Genomic DNA, 22,463 nt, shown 5'->3' on the forward strand with positions numbered 1-22,463 from the left:
TTGTTGCTGTTTCTTCAGATATTGTGGTATTTTGAAGAAATGAAGTACTGTGAACTTGCAGAATGTATTTCCATATTCAGTTGCTCAAAATAATTTGGGACATCTCTTGTCAGCATTGGTGAGAAGTGACTAAGATTTGAAAAAAGACTGCAGGAATAGATTGGTAATTTTCCACTGATTTATTTGGGACTATATTGGTGTCCAGTTGTGGGAGTCTGATCTGCATATCTCAAATTTAAGGTAAAACATTAAAATTAAAAACATAAATTGATGTTCTCTATGCAGATATAATCGTATTGAGGACAAATAATTTTCTGCTTTGAAGTCAGACATTGGAGACAGCATCAAGTTTTACAAGTTGAAACCCAGAAAAAGAAGATGATGTTAATGATTTTTCAAAGGCTGATACCTTTGAGCTAGATTCACCTTGCTATTATGTGCTGTGAAAATGTGTTGAACCTTTTCTCTCTTCTGTATTCTTCTTCAGTTTTGTGAATCTTCAAATAGAATAATTGGAACTTTCCTTAAGATTGCAGTAGTGAATATTAAAGGTTGTTCTGTGGTATTTTTGAAAATCTTAGCCCATTGCTGGTAAATGAAAACAGACTGGCTTCACTGATAACTGGAAGATTTCCAGTTGCCTTAAGACCAAGGCACCCTGAACACTGGCAAGGGAAGAAGGCGGCCTGTGTATCACCGCTGTCACCAGAATCACTGATGTGTTATGTGCCCCAGTGTTTGCTGAAAAAAGGTGAGAGTTCAGCCGGTCCACAGATTCTCAGAAAAGCTGCCACCAACAGTGACGTCAATGTCAGTTCTGGTGGCTGTATTTTACGGTGACTGATCCGCTGGTATTTGGACTGAAACCACTGAAGTTACTGGAGAGTGTAAATTGGTGTAAATCCATTAACTTACTTGGAGTTCTCATTTGTGACTGGACCAAACCCAAGTTATTGAATACATGCCCATGTCTGTGTTCTAATTTTTTGATTTTACTATCTTGCTCATGTAGCTTTTTTTTTTTTTAATAGTGTTTTTGATGATATAGAGTGAAGGAACTCCACTGTGATTTCAGCTACATGGATGTGTATTTTGGAAAAATATGCTGTCAAGCTTTTGAAGGTGTAAGAAGTGTCAGGTTTTCAGGCAAGTCTCCAAATCCCTCCCACACCTCTGGAGGTTATATAATGAAATCCTGTGCGTGTTCCATGTCGCTAGGACAAAGTACAAACAGCAAAGGGAAATTAATTCTTCTCCTTACATAGAAGGCGGCTAGAAGCTGCCAAATTTTGCAGCTTTATTACAGCAAAAGTAGCAGGGAATTTTTTGGGGGGGTGGTGAGGATGAAGTACAGATTGGATCCAAACTGAACACAAGCAGGAGGTAAAATTCTGGTCAGTCGAGTAATTTTTCTGCACAGCTAGGATGTGGATGAAGGGCAGGAAGAGAAAAACAATCCTTTTGTCTTTTTGGAAGTGGTCAGAGGCCGGTCAGGTCTTTAAATCGTAAGACAACACTGTAGGTTCCAGCATTTTTGAAGAAATTTGGGGTAGCGAAGCAACTTTTAAACCTCACAGTTTAATAGAAAAAAATATTTGTTTTGTTATGTTTGTGATTTGTGTCTCTAGCTAGCAGGGGTCATGATTTACAAATGTGGGAAATCTCGATTTTAAAAGGCGTGTGTCAGAATGAAAACACTACATTGAACATGTCTCTGCATCCAAAACCTGTTAATTTTTAGAAATGTGAACTTGCGGTGTTTCGAAAAATATTGACAAGATGTTCTTGCACCAAGGTCTTGGGGTGTATGAAGAGCAGAAGCAGCAGTTTTGATGTGTGTTTACTCAAGTGTTCGCAGTTCCTCTGGCTCTCAGCGAGCAGTGATGTGCTTCTGGTGTCGGCTCTTTGGTGAAGTCAGGATCCAGTCTCTCCTTTCTGCCAAGACTTTTTTAAAACCTTGTTTGGTTGATAAGCTGTTGTTGAATAACATGTTTAATAAGTATCTGTCAAAAGTGTTCAACAAAAGCTGTTAGATGCTCACTCATGAGCCATTACCTTGCTGTCCTGTGGTTTGGTTGTCTCCCCTGCCTGTTTCTGAGTAGACTTCTGTATTTTAGGTGTTTTCTTTTGCTAACTGTTGCAGCTTTGCTTTTCCCCGTGTTTTACACATTATTGCCTGTCCAATATAGTGTCTCTTTCTCTTCCTATTTCTGTTTTTTAAATTTATCTTCTTTAGTTTATTTCGTACTCAGTCTTCCTGTTTCTCACTCTATTTCACATAGATGAAGCAGCTGCCCACTGCAAAATAATAAGCAAAGCAACCCAAGTGAAAGCTGAAATTCCTCTTGTGTTCCTTGCACAGAAAGCAAGGGCCTCCAAAATCCTCTGCTTTCAATCTGTTTTCGGAGTGGCATGTGGAGGAAAAGAACCCCAAACCCAGAACGTAAAACCTCTGTTCCTCTCTGCCCAAAAGTACTATAATTTTTTTCCTGCAGAACCAGCAACACTGTCACTGTTTTACAAATCACAGATATATGGGTTTTAATGTCTAGGTATGCACTGATAGGAAGAAGGAGGTTAGTGACCAGTTCTTTCTGGACCAGTCCAGATCCTCAGGCAATTTGCAGTAGATCAACATGTTTATAGTGTTAGATGGGACATGCGCATTATTCCAACCAGAAAAGCTGCAACCTGGCAGTCCGCTGACCCGAATGTTAACTGCAGCAGTAACACGTCCTGTAGCAGATGAATAATTGGGCCTTCACTGCAAATTTGGTTGGGACTTGTTTCACTTCTGAATCATCTGTATTTTGGTTCCTGTGGTCAATGCTACCAGAAGGACAGATGCATGTCTGATCAGTGTTCTCTGAGGAGGAAAGTCCGTGTGCAGCAATACATCTGATTCTGGAAAGTTGACAAAACTACAGCAGTGGAGAAAAGTTAATGTTAAACTAGTAGGCTATGACAGCTTTCCTCCTTCCTTAAAAAGTACCTGCTTGACTGGTAAATTCCCCGATTTGGGTTTAGGTAATTCAGATATTTTATTAGCTCACAAAGACGAAGGACCTATTTAGTTTAAGCTGTTTATTTTTCTAGTTTGTCAGATGACGATGTAACAGGATTTTAATGTGAGCGGTGTTGGTTATATAAGTTCTCCCTGTCCTGTCTCCTGCAGGGGCCGATGGTAGATTGCAAGAACAGATAAACATATTGATACTTCTGCAGAATACCTAGTTGCCCTAAAATTGCACCTTAGGAGCTTCCTGAGCACCTACTGTATCCTTTCAGTTCTTAGTGAATTTGTCTTCCAGGAACCTGCCTAATCCCTTTTGGGCCCTTTGTAACTCTATGAGCTTCAATGACTTCAGTGTCTTATGGAAAGTGGTTCCAGAGCATTAATGTTGCTGAAGAACATCTTCCATTTGTGTGGTTTTAATCTCTCCCTACTTGGTGCATTTATTCCCAATTCCTACCACATGTTTCCTCAGTAGGAATATTCAAAGCTCACCATTTTGAAGATGAAGTTAGATTACTTTTTTTTTTTTTTCCTATGTGCCCCGGTTTTTTGCATTTATCTACATCTGCTATTTGGTTGACCGGTAACTAAGATGTTCATTGTAGCTGATGCTAATTTGCTATGTTATGTCCTATCATCTTCAGACTTTGCAGTTTTATTAAATTCACTTCATGGCTTTGAATGTATTGAAAACCAGCAGAGAACAGTTGTTGAAAAGTGATACTTGCATCCTGTGTTTAGTTTCCCATCTTTTGAGCAATTTGTGCGTGGCCTTTCTGATCACTGAATATCTGCTTAGTTTCAGAAGTACGTGACCTTGTTAAAGGCTTTTGGAAGCCCAGGTAGGTTATGTCATTATGTAAATGTTTGTTATTCCTTTAAGGAACTTCAGAAAGTCTGAGAGACAAAACATTGCATTACAAAAACCTTCTGGACTTTCCCTCCTTGTATCCAGGTACTTTAAATATCAGGACACTATTGTTAAAAAAATGTTCTTCAGTAGAGTAGGACTTCCAAGTAAATACCACATGTTCATTTTATGTGGTGATTCCTGCATGTATGAAATAGTACTTTTTCATTTTTAAAATGCAGTCAGGGTTTGATTTGATATCTGCTTCTGTACTTGCCGGTAAAACCTCTCCTGTGATGTCAGTTGTCTGTCCCGTTTTAATGAGAAATCTCTGACGAGATTTGAAATGAGGAACTTCTGTCCTGAGTGAAATGACTCACTGTATTTAATTTTTTATTGAGAGATTAGACATAGGCCTTCAGATTGGAAAATTTCACGTCTGCTTAGCAATTGCTTAAACATTTAATCTGTGGTGTGACTAAATGCATTCCTGACAGGGGTACAAATTGCTAATGATGTCGTTTACTTCCCTGTCAGTAGATTCCCTCAGTAGATTGTCTTGGAGGAGACTTGATGAAATCATTCTGATTAGCATGCTGCATTAGGTATTATATTTTCTGATTTAATAGATGGCTTTTTCTGATTTTTCTTTTGTCATAGCAGCTTTGAAAGCAGTATTGTAGACTGACATGAGGTGATTTTTAACTCTTCTGTGGTAGCAATTCGCAGTTGTTGCTTTCAGTGTATCTACCTGATGGGTTGAGCACAGGTGTGAATTTTGCAATGAACATTTGAAAGTGTTGAGCTATTTAAGGCAAAAATAGCTTAAAATAATTGAACTGGGTGAGTTAAATTAGCATTTTCCTGCCAGGCAATAATAGATAATGTTTGTCCAAAAATACTACATTACATAGTGTCTGACATTTACGTGTAATTTCCAGTGGTCTTGGTACATGGAACAATTCCCATAATCTGGAAATGAGATACTGCTTAATAAATACGCAGCACATGGTGTCAATGTGAATGATTAGAAACAGACTACAGCAAACTATGACCGGGTTAGTGCAGCACTTTATGTGTATTTTGAACTAATTCCTTGGTACCTTTGTCAAAAAATGTATTAGGAAAGATAAAGGGTTGGCATGTCTAGAGTACAATGCATCTATTCTATCCCACTCTTTTGTTTTATGATTTAACAAAGAGTCACTGGCCAAACACCCTTCTAGAAGTGTCTGCTTTATTGACTGTAGAGCACCTGGGTGACTAGCTCTGAATTAGGCATCTAAAAGTAGCAATATTGGCTTTGGACAGGATGGTCCTATGGTCCCTAAGTATGTGCTCTTCTTTTCCTGGATATCTAGATTGAGGGCTGAGTCTGATCTGCCGAGGTGTGGACTAAGCGCGAAATGGCACCAGGATTTTAGTGATGCATTGACTTTATTCCTTTGCCACAGCTCCTCATCTGTAATAGAAATTCTAGTACCCCCCTCAGCTTCTTTGTCTGTAGTGTCCATAGCTTAACTTGCATGTGTTCTCTGCAACACGTCTTTGGGTTGCAGTTTCCTGGTGACCTTCCCCTTTCTTACCAGTAGCACAGGTGTCCCTGCCCTGGGTTTGATCTGGTAAGGCTTTATCTTCCTGAATTCAGAATGACTGCACTACTTGGTCAGCCTCAAGACTTGAATATTATATGCAGTGGCTGTGTCCACATGACTGGGAGAAAAATAAATAGGAAGCTGCTTTTATCCCTTTTTCTGTTGCCCAGAGAACTACAAGATATTGGATCTGAAACTAATTACTGGTCTGGGACTGGATGTTACTTGTCCTGGGCATTCAGTCAATGTAATTTTGGGAATAAATGCATGTTTGGGACAAGAACAAAACATTTCTGTATTATTTTGATTTAAAAGTAAATATATGAAACTTTTATGTGGCTATTAGAGTTGTTCACATGTTCAGAGTAATATGGTAAAGCACAATGAAGATAGATGTCAGTGTTTTTGATCATTATAAGTAACAAGATATCAATATACTGCTTTTTGTCACTCTGGAAATTGAACCTACAACAGTTACAATTTCACAACATATTCAGTTGTTATAAGGTGCTTCTCCAAGATCAGCACCTAATGATTCTGAGCTGACTCTTCTGAAAACAAATGTCAATTAAAGAACTCAATTAGAGACTGAGAATAAATGTCAAAGATTTGTGTTAGTTTTCTTCAAAGTTCAATGTACCTTTTTCCCCTCTTCTTACTTCTTTTTCTTTGCCTGATGTAGATAGGACATGTGAGTGTGAGTTAAGGGGTTTTTGAGGACAGACAAAATACCTGGAGGCCACAGGCTTTTAGGTTTCAGAAGCTTCAATGTCTGGAGTCTGGGCAAGAATTACATGGCTACATCTGAAGGGCATATATGTTGAGCGAGCTATATTGTATGTGTTTTGCCGTAAAACCTGGAGGAGACTGAGCCTCCTGGCCTTAGGGACAGCACTACCACTCGGCAATGGAAACGCTTGGTGGCTCAGGTGTGTTTGTCTACATGCACATGTGCTTTACATGGATGTGTTTATGGGCTTCTGCACATGTGCACAAATATGAAGTTTCAATGATGAGAGGTTTTAATTAGATGTCAGTTGCTTTTGAGTTTTAGGTGGCAGTCTGCATGTAGTACTTATTTTAAGGCTGTATCTTGGTAGCATGGTAATGTGGTTGCCATGTGAATACAAATCTGCAGGGGAAAAATGGAAAGCCTGTTATTGTAGTTTACCGAGTATCCTGTGGTATTCCTTGGAAAAGATTGCAAATTATATTTTTGCATGTTCAAAAAGCAGCTGCTGCCCTTGAAGTCAAGGATGTACCCTTACAAGTGTTTCATAATACACTTGCACTAAATTTTCTGAGAAACGAGAACATAATATTTTTCTGTTTGTATTTCATGGGGTACCTATTAGCTGTTTGATAAATACTTTAACTTTAGGTCACGCAGCTCAGCAGGGAAGCAAAAGGAAAAAGAAGAAATCCTGGAAAGGTGCCATTTTCACTGGCATTTATTAAAATAATTTCTCCAAGGGAATGAGGAAGGGTAGCCTCAACCTGCTCTGCTGGGCTGGGCTGTGAGGGCTCCTCAGAACCTGAGTCATTATTCTGAAGTTACTTTTTTCCAGAGAAAGAGTGGAGCTACAGCTCAAACTCCTGTGCCCTGATTAGAAGAACATAACCCATCCTTAAGGTCATTCAGTTTCTTAATGATTCGCGTGGCACTACCGTCTGTGTTTTGAGGAATGGTGAAATGCATACGCCTCGGTGCGATTCAGGTTTATAGTGTTACCTCAACTGTGGTATGATGATGATTATGCTGCTGACTTTGTATTGATCTGTGTCTTCATGTAAAATTGGTTCACTTTACTATAGGCTCACCCAGCGTCTCTGCTGACTCTGATATCGTGTGTTTGACTCGGTGACAAATAATTCCCTGCCAGCTGCCAACCTCTGGGTTAAATTCTTGGCAAGAGTGTCCAGGATCCCAGCCAGCCACACTTGGGGCATTGATGGCTTGAGGCCTCTTCTGGTGGCAAGCATGGTAGTGGTGTTTGAATGTGTTGAAATTAGAAGTAAAACAATTTGGTATGGCAATAGCTGATACCATTTGTTTAGGTCTGTATTGATACTGTGTTTATATCTATAAAAGATTTAACATGTATCATGTTAAATGATTATCAGGGGTGATAAGCAAATCATAATGTATTTTTTTCTGATATATTTACAGCAATAAAAATGAGATTTAAAAAATTATTAATAATATTTTAGAAGTCTTTCACCGCTCTTTATATTCCATTCTTTCTACCTTTAGATCTAATGGGCAAATCAATTTTAAATTGGTGTATACATTAAGTAAAAATGCGTCAGGGAAAAGGCACTCTTGCTGCTCAGTGTCACTGGGGCACTAGGGAAAAGCACAAACTTCAGTTTGAGGATAATAGGACAGCAGCTTTGTTCCTTTGGTTGCTGCATGAGCTGTAAGTGGAGCATGAGTGGTGTTGACAAAAGCAGGCAGTAGTTGTTAAACCCCCGTGGAAGTGGGTGGCGAAGCAGATCAGGTGTGACGTTCTCCACCTTATGGAAAAATCCACTTGGGATGGAGAGGTGCCAGCAGCGTTTCTGGTGGGATACGGTCACATCTGGCGTGCATTAGCTGGCACTGTGTCATTTGGTGGAGGAAGGTTATTGAGAGAGAACGTGGGACTGAAGAGCTTGAGTACCATGTTCTCTAGTGCCAAAAGCGGCATTTAGTAACAAAATGGAAAGGCTGGCAGTGAGAGAATGAGCAATGGTGGCAGCTGCCCAGCAAAGCAAGATAATCTTTTTCAAGTGTGCACTGTAGTTCCTCTTTGTCTTGCATTACTTGAGGACAAACTGTGTCACGTAAGATCATCGAAAAAAGGTTTTGTGGGAATAATGTTTTCATATTATTGCTTATATTACTTAAAACATTCAGAGCAGACCAGGCTTCTGAAAAATGATGGCAAGCCTTGCCCCAGCTTTGTATCCCAACAGCAGAACTGAAACGTTGTGTTTGTATTTCTGTGCCTTTTGGTGAGAAGCATTACACCAGCTTTGTTTGGCTTTGGCTTTGTTTTGCTGACAGTGCGTTCATCCAGAGGACCTGAGGCAGGTGGTTGTTGGCAGAGCTCTGGGGGTGGCTGCTGGGGCTGGCTCTGGCCACCTGAATCCACTGGGCTGAAACCTGCGGTCTGCTCCATGCCAAGGAGCCAGAAGTGATGTCAGCTCTTACTTACATGCCTTGGACTCGCAGGACTCCGCCTGCTGTCCCAATGTAATTTTTTCGTTCTTAAAATCTGCATCTACTCTCAGTATAATGAAAATAGGGGTTTAGGATGAATTTTTGTCTATGAAAACCAGCAATGTCATGGAGAATGTTGTCCCTCATCTCTGGAGTTGGATTGTCTGTATCCTGGCACGTGTCCACATTGTACCTCTGGATATCCTGCATATGAAGAATTTTGGGGTCCAGCAGTGATTCCTGGGCTAGACTCTGCTGAATGCTTCATAAAAAGTAATTTAATTATCTTTAAAACGTTGGTGGGGGTCTTTCTAGGAGGACAGTTTTTAGCTGGGTATTTATCAGTGTCCGTGTACTGCACCAGGCTGTGCACTGGGGCAGGGAGTTGTGCTCACACGTGTGCTTGTCGTTACTCTTGCTGGTTTTAACAGGAAACTGGTTTTACTGGAAAATGTTAAGGGAACATATTTACAAAGTTGCTTCTCTATGCCGGCCTTAGATTTCCATTTGGGTAAGTGAAATGACGTTCTTTATGCCAAGATATGCTGATATAAAGAACTGGCTTTTAGAGTAGACCATGTTCTGCATTCCTTGATTGTATTTTATTTTATTTACACTTGAGGTGTTTTTAGGGTACTGTAATGAAGAATCATGCTTTATGTTATACTCAAAAGCCAGGGAAGCGGTATTTGGGTATGATGTAAATACATGCACAGCGGTATATTTTGCATTACCCACTTTTTACAGTGGGTCATTCTGTTTAAGGTGTTGGGGTGCTCTTGAGTTAATAGTAGCACATAGTAGCACATAGTAGCCTCTAAGTACATACTGATTTCTTCATGTAGTGTGGAGAAATTGTCTTCTCTGTTTTCCTGAGGTGGGATGAGGATGAGGGTGGATATGTGTTTGCATTTTTTTTTCTATCCTCTGCTAACGTCTATATTGATAAAAAATTTAAGCTTCATTTTGGTTACAGTTAAAGGAAAAACTAATAATTGCAGTACTGGAATATAAGACAGACATGAGATGAACTTGAGAGGGAAAAGATTTATTAATTAATGTATTTTCTGTCTTAAATACAAGGAGATGGTAAAAAAAGAGACTTACATACCACATTGTGCCAGGTGATCTAATTTGCTCTTTTGATGTGTCTAGTTGGGAGAGACTGCTGTGAAAGCGAATGCAAGTCCTGAAAAGTGATAAAAATCTAAAAATCCTGGGTACAAGCCTTGTTCAGCCTTTTTCTGTGAAAAGTTATATATGTGATTTTCCTTCTAGAAGCCAAAATAAATACAGTTGTGTCCGTGAGAACTACTCTCTGTTGTAACTTGGCTGACTGGTGAGGAATAACTGTACAGAAATGAGCATTATTTGCCACAGAGGGCTCCTTGTACTGATGAACCATCTCTGTGTGTCCCTCGAAGACCGAGATCAGAGCAGAGCCTGGAACAGAGTCACCGTGTAATTGGAGCTTGCTGGGAAATGTCGTGCCCGCCGTTTGCTTGGAATGTTACGCAGAGAATACCGTAGCTCCAGGGTAGCAAAGATCACATCCAAGTTTTTCCAGCAGCCCAGCCAAACCTGAAGGAGTTTACCCTTCCAGCCAATTGCCTCCTGAAAGCCTTTCAATTTCCAAATTTCTTTTCTTCACATAATCACTGTTAAAAAAAACACTGGAATGTCATCATTAATGTTTGTTCTTACAAGAATACTGCAGGCAGTAACACAGCTGAGAGGCATTTTCATTTGGAGTAGATTAGTTGCTGCTCACACAAGACATGAAGTGCTGTAAAATGGTGCAGATAAATTTTGTGGTCTGATACTGATAAATCTTCATACTGGGATGGTGTGATGTTTGAGTGGCATGAGCTAAAACTTCTAGTAGTGGATCTCACATCCTGGAAGCTTTAGTGTAAAAGCAGATGCAGTTATTGTTATTACCCAGTGAAACCAGCCTTTGTGATTCAGTCTTATTTTGGCGTGAAAGCTATAAAAACTTCTGAACAGAAAGCACCACAGTGCTTTGTTTATTTATTCATCCCAGTAAATTATTTTAGTCCCAGTGCTTGGCACATTCCACATTTTAGAGCCGTTAATGTACAGAAGTCTCAAATGGAAACTTAAGTACTAGATTTAGTCATAAGTTTTTCCAAATGTAAGATTATATTGTGGCTCCTTTGCATAAGTCATGATTTAAAATAAAGTTTAAGAAAATGGAAAATAATGATGAGACATTGCTTTCTCCAGTCTTGTTTCTTTGCTCTCTCTTTTAAGGTAATTTTCTTTTTTTTTTTTTTTTTTTTAAATTCATTTGACTAGAGACAGATGAGGGAGATCCTCATTGCTGAGGTACCCATGTAACTCTTACCAACTCCTGAGGGTATTAGAGTAACACAATAATGCTTAAAGGAATATTTTCATTACTGTACATTTAAATAGTTAATTGCTGTTAATGGAGGGGAGCAGCCCAACAGGGTAAAAGAGGAGCAGAAAGACATGAGGTGCAACGAGACTTCTGAAATGTATTTCAGCAGCTTTTTCTGGGTTCACTGTTGGGGAAGCTCATCTCCTGGCCTGTGCCTGGAGAATACTGTTTCTGTTCCTCTTCCCACAGCTGACATTGACTCAGTCGTGCGGGCTGGTACGGTGAAAGCCACAGCAACGCCTTCGCTCTTTCTGACAGCTGGAGAAATAACATCTGGGGTCCTGCTGGCCCCTGGGAGGTGGTGTAGGTGAGGGCACAGCCACACCACTCCGCATCCGAAAGCCCTGCCCTGGGCCGCTCTGTGAGAGTCCCCTTCCCTTCCCTTCCCTTCCCTTCCCTTCCCTTCCCTTCCCTTCCCTTCCCTTCCCTTCCCTTCCCTTCCCTTCCCTTCCCTTCCCTTCCCTTCCCTTCCCTTCCCTTCCCTTCCCTTCCCTTCCCTTCCCTTCCCTTCCCTTCCCTTCCCTTCCCTTCCCTTCCCTTCCCTTCCCTTCCCTTCCCTTCCCTTCCCTTCCCTTCCCTTCCCTTCCCTTCCCTTCCCTAGGTCACCTGCGCTTCCCTCTCCCTCTGCTCCCACCACAGTCATTTTCTCTTCCCTTTCAATAGGCTCCTGGAAACGCGTAGGGCTTAAACATTGCACATTGCTTGCATTCTTTTAATTTCTTGATAAGCAGCTTTGTGATGTTTTTGTTGTTTTCCACCCACCAGGCCATACCAGGCAGTTGTTCTGTAATGTCAGGTGGTGAGTGGAGAAAAGACAGCGAGAGGCTAACTGGGTTGTGTAGTGTCCTCTGTGGCATGGCCTGGACAGGTCTGTTCTTTTCATACCTGAAGTCCCTTTAACTAACAACAACAAAAAAATCTCTTCTGAGGTGAATAAACATGAATTTATTTCGTTTTTAAACATATGATAGGTTGTTAAACTAATATGTGACACTAACTATTTCCATAATGATGGTGGTTGTGCAGTGGCAGTGATGGCCTGTGGTCCCACGGGTAAAGGGAAGGAAGGTCATTTTACCAGATTATTTCAGAATTGTTTAAGTCTGAAACAAGTGGTTTATACTCCAGTTAGACTTTAGTTACTCATTGAATCAGCATCAGAGGTTTGGCAATGCAAACCTGCCCAACTTTCATTGTTCAAAAGGAAGGAAAAAACATTTTTCTGGTAGAATGAACACGCTTTCAGACCTGCTCTCTATGCTGCAGCCCACGTGCACTGTCATAAAAGCAGCAACTGTGTTGGTTTTTCCTGTTTGTGTCACGTCAGAGCTTTAGTGCATGTTGCTCAGAAGTTAGCTGCTGCAGCACCCATCCTTCATCCTCTTGAGGTGCCTGTTTCTATCTCAATAGACTTGTGAGTTTAAGAAACTTCATTGTTGTTGTTGTTAAAATTTTGCCACAAAAGATTTAGTCTCATCCTTTTCTAGTTTTATCTTGCATAATGTATTCTGACCACAAGTCTTAAAACGTAGCTCTTTCTGAAGATTGCAGCAGAGTCTGGTGCAGTTTTAGAAAGTTTACAGATGTGCCACTGGGATTTGCCGAGGTTTTGTGCTTAATAATTTAAATATTGCTGTTTCTGAAGATTTTATAGAACTTAGGCTAGAGGCCCTTGGGATCATCTGATCTGACCTGCATATGAATCATAAGCCAGTAACTTGCATATAGTTATTCTTAAATTGAACCTAAATACTCATGCTGGACTGAAGCCTAAAGATGTTTGGCTGAAGCCATCTTCTAGAAAGGGAAAAACATCAAAATAAGTTGAGCTCCTTGGGCATGGAGCTTCAGTGCCTAATTATGCTCCTTCTTTTTTCATCCAAGTTCATAATTAAGATCTTTCTGCTTTCATTTTCCACTGTTTTTGTTATGCTGTGTGCTAGATTACAGAGAGCTTTCAGTACTTCTTTTTCTCTCTCTGTGAAGGCACAAGTCAACTACAAACACCTCCTAGTTTTCCTTCTTCGTCAGCTAAATGGTTTGAACTCAGGCTCTCATTTGAAGGCATTTTCTACCATCCTTCAGTTATTCTTGTAGCTCTCTTCTACAGTCATCTGAACTCTATTCCTATCCTCTAAGAAAGGGCAAACTGAGGCTGCATTCTGTATTTTTGCCTTCAGTATTGCTTTTTAAGATCTTGTTTTGAGATTTAAGATCTTGCCTGGGCTTTAGCCCAAATCTGAAACTGAACTGTTTTACAGTTCACTTCTTTTTCTGGCCATATTTGAATGCAGCTACTGTGGCTTCAGGAACCAAGTTTCTCACAGTGTACAGGGTGAATCTCATTGTGATCTTCTTCAGCACAGTTGTGTACCGAATTAAGTTATATGCAAATTCTGCTTTTTCCTGGAGAGAAAGTGAATTTATTTCAACGTGATAAATCAGAATGCCCATTATAATAACTGGTCTTTTGGCATGCCGCTAAGCAAGGAGGAGAATGCAGTCCTGAGTAGATCTCTATGTATTTGTAACTCTGGTCTTGCCCAAATCCTCCAAAATTGTGTGGATTCTATTAGGCATGTGATCTCTTAGCTGAATGTACCTGAAGCTGATTTTACTTTGGCTTACCAAAAACTAGGTTTGATATAAATATGCATATACCCGTTTCTGTATAGATGTATATGTATGTAAACATGTATTTGTAGACACACACCTTTGGCTCCTAATCCTGAGAAGACAAAACCCCTGAAATTTTCATGGAGCATCACGTTGTTTAGGTGTTTACAGAATGGGAGTTAAATTTTGCATACCTTAACAGTCCTTTAGAAATGAAAAAAAGAAAACCTGATCTTTGAACTATGAAAAGATGTAGGAAAATATTCCATACCTGTTTAACTGCAAAGAATATCTACAGTGAAAGATTTTTGATGTGGACTGTCTATGAGACAGTGAGTTTTTCTTAAAAGCTCATTTTGGAGTGCAGGGTAACTGCTGGAAGAAGTATGCACTTCAAATCTTTCCCTTGTAAAGTTATGGTGACTCACAGAGCAGACTGCTGGTAATGGGGAAGATTTTTGTACAGATTTCAATAATTGAAATTCTGGCTCTCATTTTCCTGTCTTTCGAATAGTAGAGTATTGCTTGTGTGACTTTATATCTCTCTTTATCTCTGACTATTCCATTACAAAATGTGTAAACCTTTCATATTGTGGCTGCTTCTCATGATACTTTTGAAACCCCAGAAAGAGCTGTTCAGAACACTAAAGCAGTATGAATATATTATTTTCTTTAGGATGGAAGTAACCTTTTGATGGATAATGCCCTTTGGTGATGAGTTACTAGCTCCAGATATGTGTCTATCATTTGATGTCTTTATTCTGTAACATGGTTTCTAATGACAGATTTGTAAGGATTTGTTGTCAGGTACAGAAAGGCATTTGTTCTCAAGTTGTACTATAAATTAAGACATCTAAGATGAACCAGGGACTGAAGTCTTGTTTGTGTGTTGTGAAGCTTCATCCATTCTAACGCTCCTGTGTGCTGGCAGCGGTGGCATGGAGTGGTGTGGTCCCACGGGTGGCCTGTGGTAGCCCAGGAGACCTTGTGCTGTTCCTCAACTGGAGGTGGGAACCAACCTCTCTCAGCAGCATTTCTCTTCTTGTGGCAACCTGGTGCTGGGTAACCTGCCCTGGCAGCCTTTGCTGCTCCCCTTGCCCACGTCCTCCTCTGATTTTTGTGCAGGTGGTTTGAGAAGGATGGATGTGTTTGGTGGCTGCTGTTGCTGAGGAGGATGCGAGAGAAGGGATGTGGAGAGGACACGTGGTGCTTTGTTGGGTTCTGTGGTGGGAAGGAGCCCTGGCCACTGCCTGGCAGTAGGTAGTTGCCTCTCCCAAGATGGTTCAAAAATCCCTGGTTTAACCTCTGCAGCTGCTGGGCTTGGGCCTTGCTGGCCTTCCAGCTCCTCTCTGAAGAATTACAGGTCATCCAAGAGCCTGTGCTTTTTGGTAGTTCGTGTTTTTATTTTTGAGAAAACCTTTTAAGTCCTCTGCTGGTTTACTGCTTCTGCATAATAGCCTTTTATAACACAGGAATCTTAAACAGTTGCAACTTGACTGCAAGATGCAGCAATTGGTTTGGCTTTATTTTCGGCCTGCTAGCAGACTGTCAGCCTGTACCGCGTTGTTATTACTCCCCGAGCAGATAATTTTCTAGGCCCAGAGGAAAGGAATGCTTGTCTGTTCAGGGGCAGTGTTTTGTAAGCTGAGTTCAGTTTCATGGTGCTGGTCCTGTTTTGTTGACTGGATTTGTATTGCTGTACTTTAAAATATTTGTAGAAAAATCATCTGTAGTGGTTTAAAACAAAAGTCATTTTTTGTTTATGGTGGTTTATTGTGGTGTATAGTAAAAGATGAAGAGGATGATAAAAGACAAAGTATTTCACAATTTTCAAATGCTGATTACTCAATGAATTGCATCTTGAATTCAGCTTAACGGAAAAACTATCCTGAAATGGAAAACAATCTTTACCAGCACTATTTATCTCAATAGATGATTTTTTATTCTTCTCTATGTCTAAATAGGTGCAGAAGGTAACAGGAAAACATTGTTTCTAATTCACAGTCCTTTCATGTCAGAACTCCTAGTAGTAAGATGACCTTCCTAGAATCTTGTCCAAGCTTGGCTGCAAACTGTGGTTTCTCGGAGAATCAAAATGATTTTCCCTTGAAATTCCTAGATTTCTTTTCCCTTATGGCTTTGATAATAATAAGACAACTCTTTTCCAATTGAGGAATTGTTCTCGGTTCTTCCTTGTAAGTAGGAAGATCATATTTATTCCAAAGTTCTGTCCAGGTACCAGCTGCGTGTCCGGCTGCTCATCTCATGGGCTGCACAATGCAGGGAAATGGAAAGGAAACCAAGAGAGGATAAAGGGGTAAAGACAAAAAGTACATTTGTAAAGAGGCATGTGGTCAGGAGAAAAAAGCAGGGAAATGGAAGACCTAGTAAATTAGAAATAAAAGGGAAGGGGAGAAGAGAGTATGGTGATAGATGGTGAAGGAACAGGGAAAGCTGTAGATAGGAGAACCCCTGGTCAAATAGACTTTGTTTTGTTTTCATAAGACCTGGGGTGTAATTTCCAGTTTTGCTGAGCTTTCACAGAGATATGAAAGAGGAGTGAGAGAAAAGTAGAAAACCTGGGATAATCACAGAAGATAAGCACATCAGTGCCGAAAAGTAGTCTCACATAAATGCCTGCATGAAATGCAAGAAAACGCATATCTAGAGAATGTAAGAGAGCTGAGGCTGAGACAGCCGCACTAGGAGAGCAACCAAATTACAAAAAAGTGCTGTGCCATTTTTAGTGGCATGCTTTCAAGTGCATGCAGGCATATGAGAGTTTTGACAAATTTGTGGTTGAGTGGAATTTGGGAAAAAGTAAATTCAATGGCATTCATAGAAGTTTGTATAAGATGTGTTAGATTCAAATACTTTTAGAAGTTGTTGCAGCAAGGAATATGTTCATCTGTGAAGTATCAGGAAAGCTCCAAGTTTTTGTAATCTTGACCATTTAGAACAATCTGGTCCTAGACTTAACTTGTTTACATTCAGCTGCAATAACTATTTATTTTAATCACATCAGATCTTGGAAACCCATCTATCTACAGAGGGTTACGTATTTGTTTTATAATACTTAATTCTTCTATAATTACATAAACCAAGCTGTGTTCTTGTGCTTAGCAATGACTTTAGGGCATGGCGGGATGAAACTGATGGTAAATGGATAATTCCTGATGTCTTGTGTACAAACTTCTCGAGCTGCTTTATCTGGTTTGATCCAAAAGTAGCACTTAGAACCAAAGTCTAATCCCAGACATGTGTTGACGCAAATGCTTTGCTTGCCAAAAAGAGCCACTTGTGTGAAGAAGGATAAAAAAAGTACGCCTCAAGATGAATTTTGTTTTACAATAGCTGCTTAAGTATGTAAACTTGGTCTTATTAAAAAGAATGAGAAAATTTGTGTGTACTGTTGGATAATCATAAGTGTTTTTGTGCTCTTGTTTCTTTCTTTCTTTCTAGATTTGAACATGGAATTCAACCCATCAGATCATCCACGGGCCAGTACAATATTTCTCAGTAAATCACAAACAGATGGTAGGTTACTGAATTTATTACAGTATATGCTATTGCAGTTATCTCTAAACCCTTTGCTAGAATGCATGTGATGACTTTTTAGTATCTCATTCCCTTCCCTAAAAAAAGTGGCTTTTATAGGCATCATGTTAGAGTTGGAAGAACTCACACCTTTGTTAATTATTTTGTCAGACCAGTTGTAGAAGGTACAGCTTTGAGTCCTGTCGTGTCCTGAAATTGTAAGTTCCAACTAGTTGTTGTATCAGAACTACAAATATGGATAAAACTTAATATTATTACAGTTTTTTAAAAAATTCCCTAAATCCAAAAATTTTCTGTGTAACTGTTGGGGTTTTTTTTAAACTCTGAACATTAGGCCAACCTTCTGGGAAATGTCTGGGGCATATTTGCGTAAGAAAATGGCAGTTTACATTAGCAAAGAACACGGTTCAGAGTTTCCTCCAGTATAACTGATACTGTAAGTTCAGTACTAGATTTTAATAACAAAACAATCCCCATCTCACCCAAATATTCTCTCTTCTTCTCTCATTATGGATTTGATAGAATAGTATATTTTTCTCAAGTATTTTTTTTTAATTCATAGACAAAATGATCCCTCTGGAGTCACATCTGTTAAGCAAGCCTCTTTGGTAGAGTTAGTAGAATAGAAGCCATTTATTCTGGCTCTTTCATTCCCTGCTGGACATGTATGACATGTTGTTTTAGAAGCAGATGAATAATCAATGCAAAACACATTATTTTCTACCAAGACTTTCAAAGTGGTGTCTACATTGTAATTCTGACTGCTCAGTAGGAGTTCTTTGTCCTTCTTTCTACTGCTTATAAATGCTGTTTTTGATTTACATAGTAAAGTGCAGTGTCAAACACATCACTTAAAAATAATGTAGTTTTCACTGACTGTAAATTTTTTGCTAATTTTTGATCATGATTAGAACAAAGAGGATGTAAGTTCAGGGCCCAATTGAAGAGTGATTATGTGAGGAGCTCTTCTGCCCCTCAGATTGCCCTTCTGAATTCAGCCCTGGTTCTGTCAGTGCGTTATTATGTGGTTTTGGATGTGATTTGCCATTCTAATCTGGTTTGATAGTCTGTAAAATGAATATAATAGTATTTCCATAGTACACTGTATTATAAAAATCAATGTATGTTTTATAATATTTTTATAGTGTTTTGAGACTGTATAATCCTGTATGTATACTATACATTTCCTGTTACAGCATGTTGAAAAAAAGAACAAAAAAAAAATCCCAAATCCAACAACTAAACTTTTAACCAGACTTGATGATTATTCTTACTTGTAGTAACAGCGGTTAATTTATTACAGTATATAGTTATTTGTAAGCATTTTTTAAATGACAGTCTGCCCCAATGCTAAAGTTGGTTTATGAAACTTTGTCCTAGTTTAAGTAATATGAAGAACATATTTTTGAGTGAGAATAATGAATTTAGTGAAACAATTTAGAAACATAATCAACAGGAGTGTAAGGTGTGTTTACCTATCCTCGATCGTGGTGGTAAAAATGCAAAATCTATGTTGCTTGTACAAAAGAAAAAGATTCTGCAAACATTTAACAGCTGAAGTTTTGCCAAGAACCATCCTGTCCTGATGGGACAGGTCCCAGTAATATGCATTTTGCTTGGCTGCACTTTGGGCCCGTTGTGGAACCAGGGGAGCTGTAGTTCTCACAGTATTCAAGGATGTTCCCTAACACCAAAATGCCACAAAATGCTTGTTAAGGGGAAGACGTGAGATTTTTTTCAGGGTGTGTAGGGTTGTATTCTGACAGTCTGCTGTGAAACCTGGGGGACCCCCAAGGCTTCTTAAGTCAGTGTAGAAGGGGGAGAGCTGAGCTGGCAATGTTGAAACCACTGAACTTCAGCATGTAACTACCTCTCTCCATTACTTGTGTAGTGTTGGGCTGGCAAAGCTTCCTCCTGACTGTAAGTGAAACTATCTATAGACAAGAACTGAAGACATTTAATATATACATACTGGAGAGCTGAGGGACATCAGGTCTTAAGGTTTTGTCCAAGATCTGGCTATGACTCTTGAGCCTTCATGATGTGTTTCTACACCAGGAGAGGACCCAGTCCATAACTATGTGCTAGAGTGACTTGGCAACATTACCTTCAGGCACTTCCACATTTGACTTTCTAGTAGCCCTGCATTCTTTCAGCCGTACTGGTAATCTTGTAGGACTGTCCTGGCACAGGAGCTGTGCTTGAGCTGCTTGTGATCAACATGTGGGTGAAGAGCAACAAGCTGACTACCCCAAATATAATCAGACAGGACATGGCATCTCAGGATATTATACAGTCTGAATTTCCCATTGTTCTGTGACGCTTGGTTGCCATGCTAAGCACCTCCAAGTCAGTAGTCTGAATGCATCCTTAATTACCTGAGGGTTCAATGAGCCTGTAGAAAAGTTGAAGTTACAAAAAATATTAATGAATTTCCTAACTAAAGTAGCTTTTCTAAATGTTTCCAGCACTTTGCAGAAATTTTCTAGGTGCTGAATCTTACATGAGTAATTCTTCCTGCTTAGGGAGCTAGAAAAGAATATCACTTTTTATGTCTTTAACTTCTATGAGTGCTTGATGCAAGTTCTCCCTTGTTTTCTGAGTCTGGCCTGTACGCCAGAAGGTGACTGAAGAGCCACATGCTGTATAGTGTGTGGTTGTGGTTAAGTCAAGGTTTCCAAACCCTAGCACTCCAATAATGTAACTTCCTTTCTTTATAATAGCAAGTGGGCAATGGTTGCCACTTCAGGCTGCTGGTAAAGGCCTTTGCAGTAAGTGGGTTACAGCTCTCCACCTCTTCTAACTTACATTAGGCTTTACACATTCCATGTCCTGGCTAAATTTTGCAGTATCAGTGCAGCAATAGGCTTCGAAGAGGATTTTGAAATTGTATTTATATAGTGGATAGAACTGAAGTAAGCTGCCCTTACTCTTTAATCTTAACTAAGACCAATCTCTTGTCTTGGACAAAACAAAAAGAAATTATTTACAAGTTACCAAAATGTGAGATGTTTTTATTGATATAATCCTCAAGCATTTTGTTTTCAGTCCTAATAGGGATAACACTAAGTCTATAGAGATTGCACAAAGAAAGTTTCTGTTACAGTTAAACGAAAAATACATGCATACATACAGAGACACAAGTGTACGTGTATGTGTGTCCGTGTATTTCACGTTCTTAGGGACATGGTTTAGTGCCAGTCTTAGGTTAACAGTTGGACATGATGATCTTCAGGGTCTGTTCCAACCCAAATGATTCTATAATACATTTTCCTACTGTTGCGAAAGTTCAACAGTAACAGTTAAAAGTGCCTGCAGAAATAAGAACAGGTCATTGACCTTAAAATGAGGAAAACTAAGACAATTTGGCAGCATCTCAGTCTCCACTTAAAGAATGCCATTCCAACTTTCAAGTTTTAAAATGTTAGAAAGTAGAAGTTTAATTGCTTAAACTGACTGTAAATCTGTTCAGCTTCATTTCGTCAAAACCCCATGCCTGAAAGCCAAAACCCTGGAGTTGCAATTAGGAGTTTATGCCACAAAATGATGGTTAATTATAGTGCTGTGGTCTGGTCTGCTGGAGACCATGCTGTGCTGTGTGAGCAGCCCAAAGCATCTTTAAACTGAGTGAAGCCAGATGATGGAATTACCTGTTTGCAGTCATTTTGGCTTGGCAGAAGTGGCCTTTTGCATTGTGTAATACTCATCTTTCCCTTGCTTGTGAACACAAAAGATAGTGGTTGTGACAAAATGGGTTTCTGCTGTGCCCAGTTACCTATGGGCCTGTGTCCATAGCTGGGCCTCACGCTATGGCAGAGTGGGCCAGAAGCACAAAAGCACGACTGCTGCCCTCTAGTCCCTCACCAGGGAATCCAGGCAAACTGAATTTGTCTTACATGGGGAAAATAAGGAGGTCAGTGTGGTGCTTAGAAGAATGTGCAGCACAAGCAGTGCTTGAGCCGGGAGAAGTGAGGGGTATATATAAAGACAATATGTTCGTCTGGAGATTGGAAACAGCAAACGGGATTGAGCTGTGAATTATATTCTTTGGTGAACAGGTGATTGTACTTTCATGGTGAATTGAATAATATAATAGATACAAAGGAAAATACAGAAGAGAAAAATTAAGGTGGGGAAGAAAGGTGATTAAAATTGAATTTGGAATGTATGTGCAGGCTGTCTTTATAGGATTTCATCTGTGTAATTGTTTGTGATTAAAATACTGTTAAATACTTAACTGTGTTCAAAATTTTGCAGTTAATGGGTGTTAATTTTCAGTTACCTACTCTATTTACATGCAGCCTATCAGAATTGTTTACTGCCTGTACATTGCCATATGCAATACTAGACAAATACTTTGGCTGTTCTTAGAAGTGAGTATCTGTCATTATTTTGTTGTTTCCCTTTAGATTACCTTTGTCCCTTGCTGGTGATAAATGCAGTGTGTGGAACATAAATGTAGTGCAGTGTTTTAGCAGGATTTCAAGCAGTTTAACTATTTACTAGATGATCAGAATTTTCCTGCTGTTCCTGTTTAATTGTTTCTTATACAATGTCCGTAATTGTGGATCTGAGCATGTACTAAGTGACATGGCTAACATCTGTCATGTATGATTCTCCTTTCTGCTCCCTGGGAGGAAAATTATGTAAGGATTTTTACAAGTTTTTTCTTATTTTCTTTTCATTTTATGTCTGCATTAAACACAATTAGTTTGCAGTATTCACACATACAGCCTTGTTTATGTGAGATTGCTTGCTTATAAAAAAATCGCAAATAATGGCTTCTCATCCAACAGGGAATGGACAGGCTATCCCACCATTAGCAATACTCTTATTTTGCTAAGTGCATTGGGTTGCATAGCTTTCAAATCATGTTGCACCAAAGTGCATTTAATCACCTACAGCATGAAACCATTGTTATCTTAAACCTGCAGCTTGATTTATGTGTTAGTTGCCTCCAGACTAGTGTCCTAAATGCACTGGTATTTGTGCTGGAACAGAACTCCACAGGCTCTCTATGGGGTGAGTTAATTGGGAAAGTACTTTAGAAAATCGGAGTATATTTAATCAGCTGTAATAAGCATTTGCCTGACAATTAAGACTCCATACATCTACCTCCCTTGTTGCTGCTTGCTTTCTGAATATTTTGGCAAATTGTTCCTTTGACTTGCAACCCTTGCTTACGGTGACTGGTTCAT

At 39.5% G+C, this 22,463-nt stretch overlaps 1 protein-coding gene across 3 annotated transcripts in view; it reads left to right on the top strand.

Moving 5' to 3' along the window:
- CCNY (cyclin Y) overlaps positions 1-22,463 on the top strand; it is a 122,549-nt gene that overhangs the window by 53,271 nt on the left and 46,815 nt on the right. For 2 of the 3 annotated variants that reach the window (XM_065831172.2, XM_071805302.1), the window contains one exon: positions 17,170-17,244. In XM_065831172.2, coding sequence (XP_065687244.1) covers positions 17,170-17,244 — 75 coding nt within the window. Of the gene's footprint in view, positions 1-17,169; positions 17,245-18,404; positions 21,912-22,463 lie in introns of those variants that run through there. The other variant, XM_065831173.2, reaches the window with a different exon arrangement.

This window comes from Patagioenas fasciata, chromosome 2 (genome assembly GCF_037038585.1).
Source record: "Patagioenas fasciata isolate bPatFas1 chromosome 2, bPatFas1.hap1, whole genome shotgun sequence".
Classification (NCBI taxonomy): Eukaryota; Metazoa; Chordata; class Aves; order Columbiformes; family Columbidae; genus Patagioenas; species Patagioenas fasciata.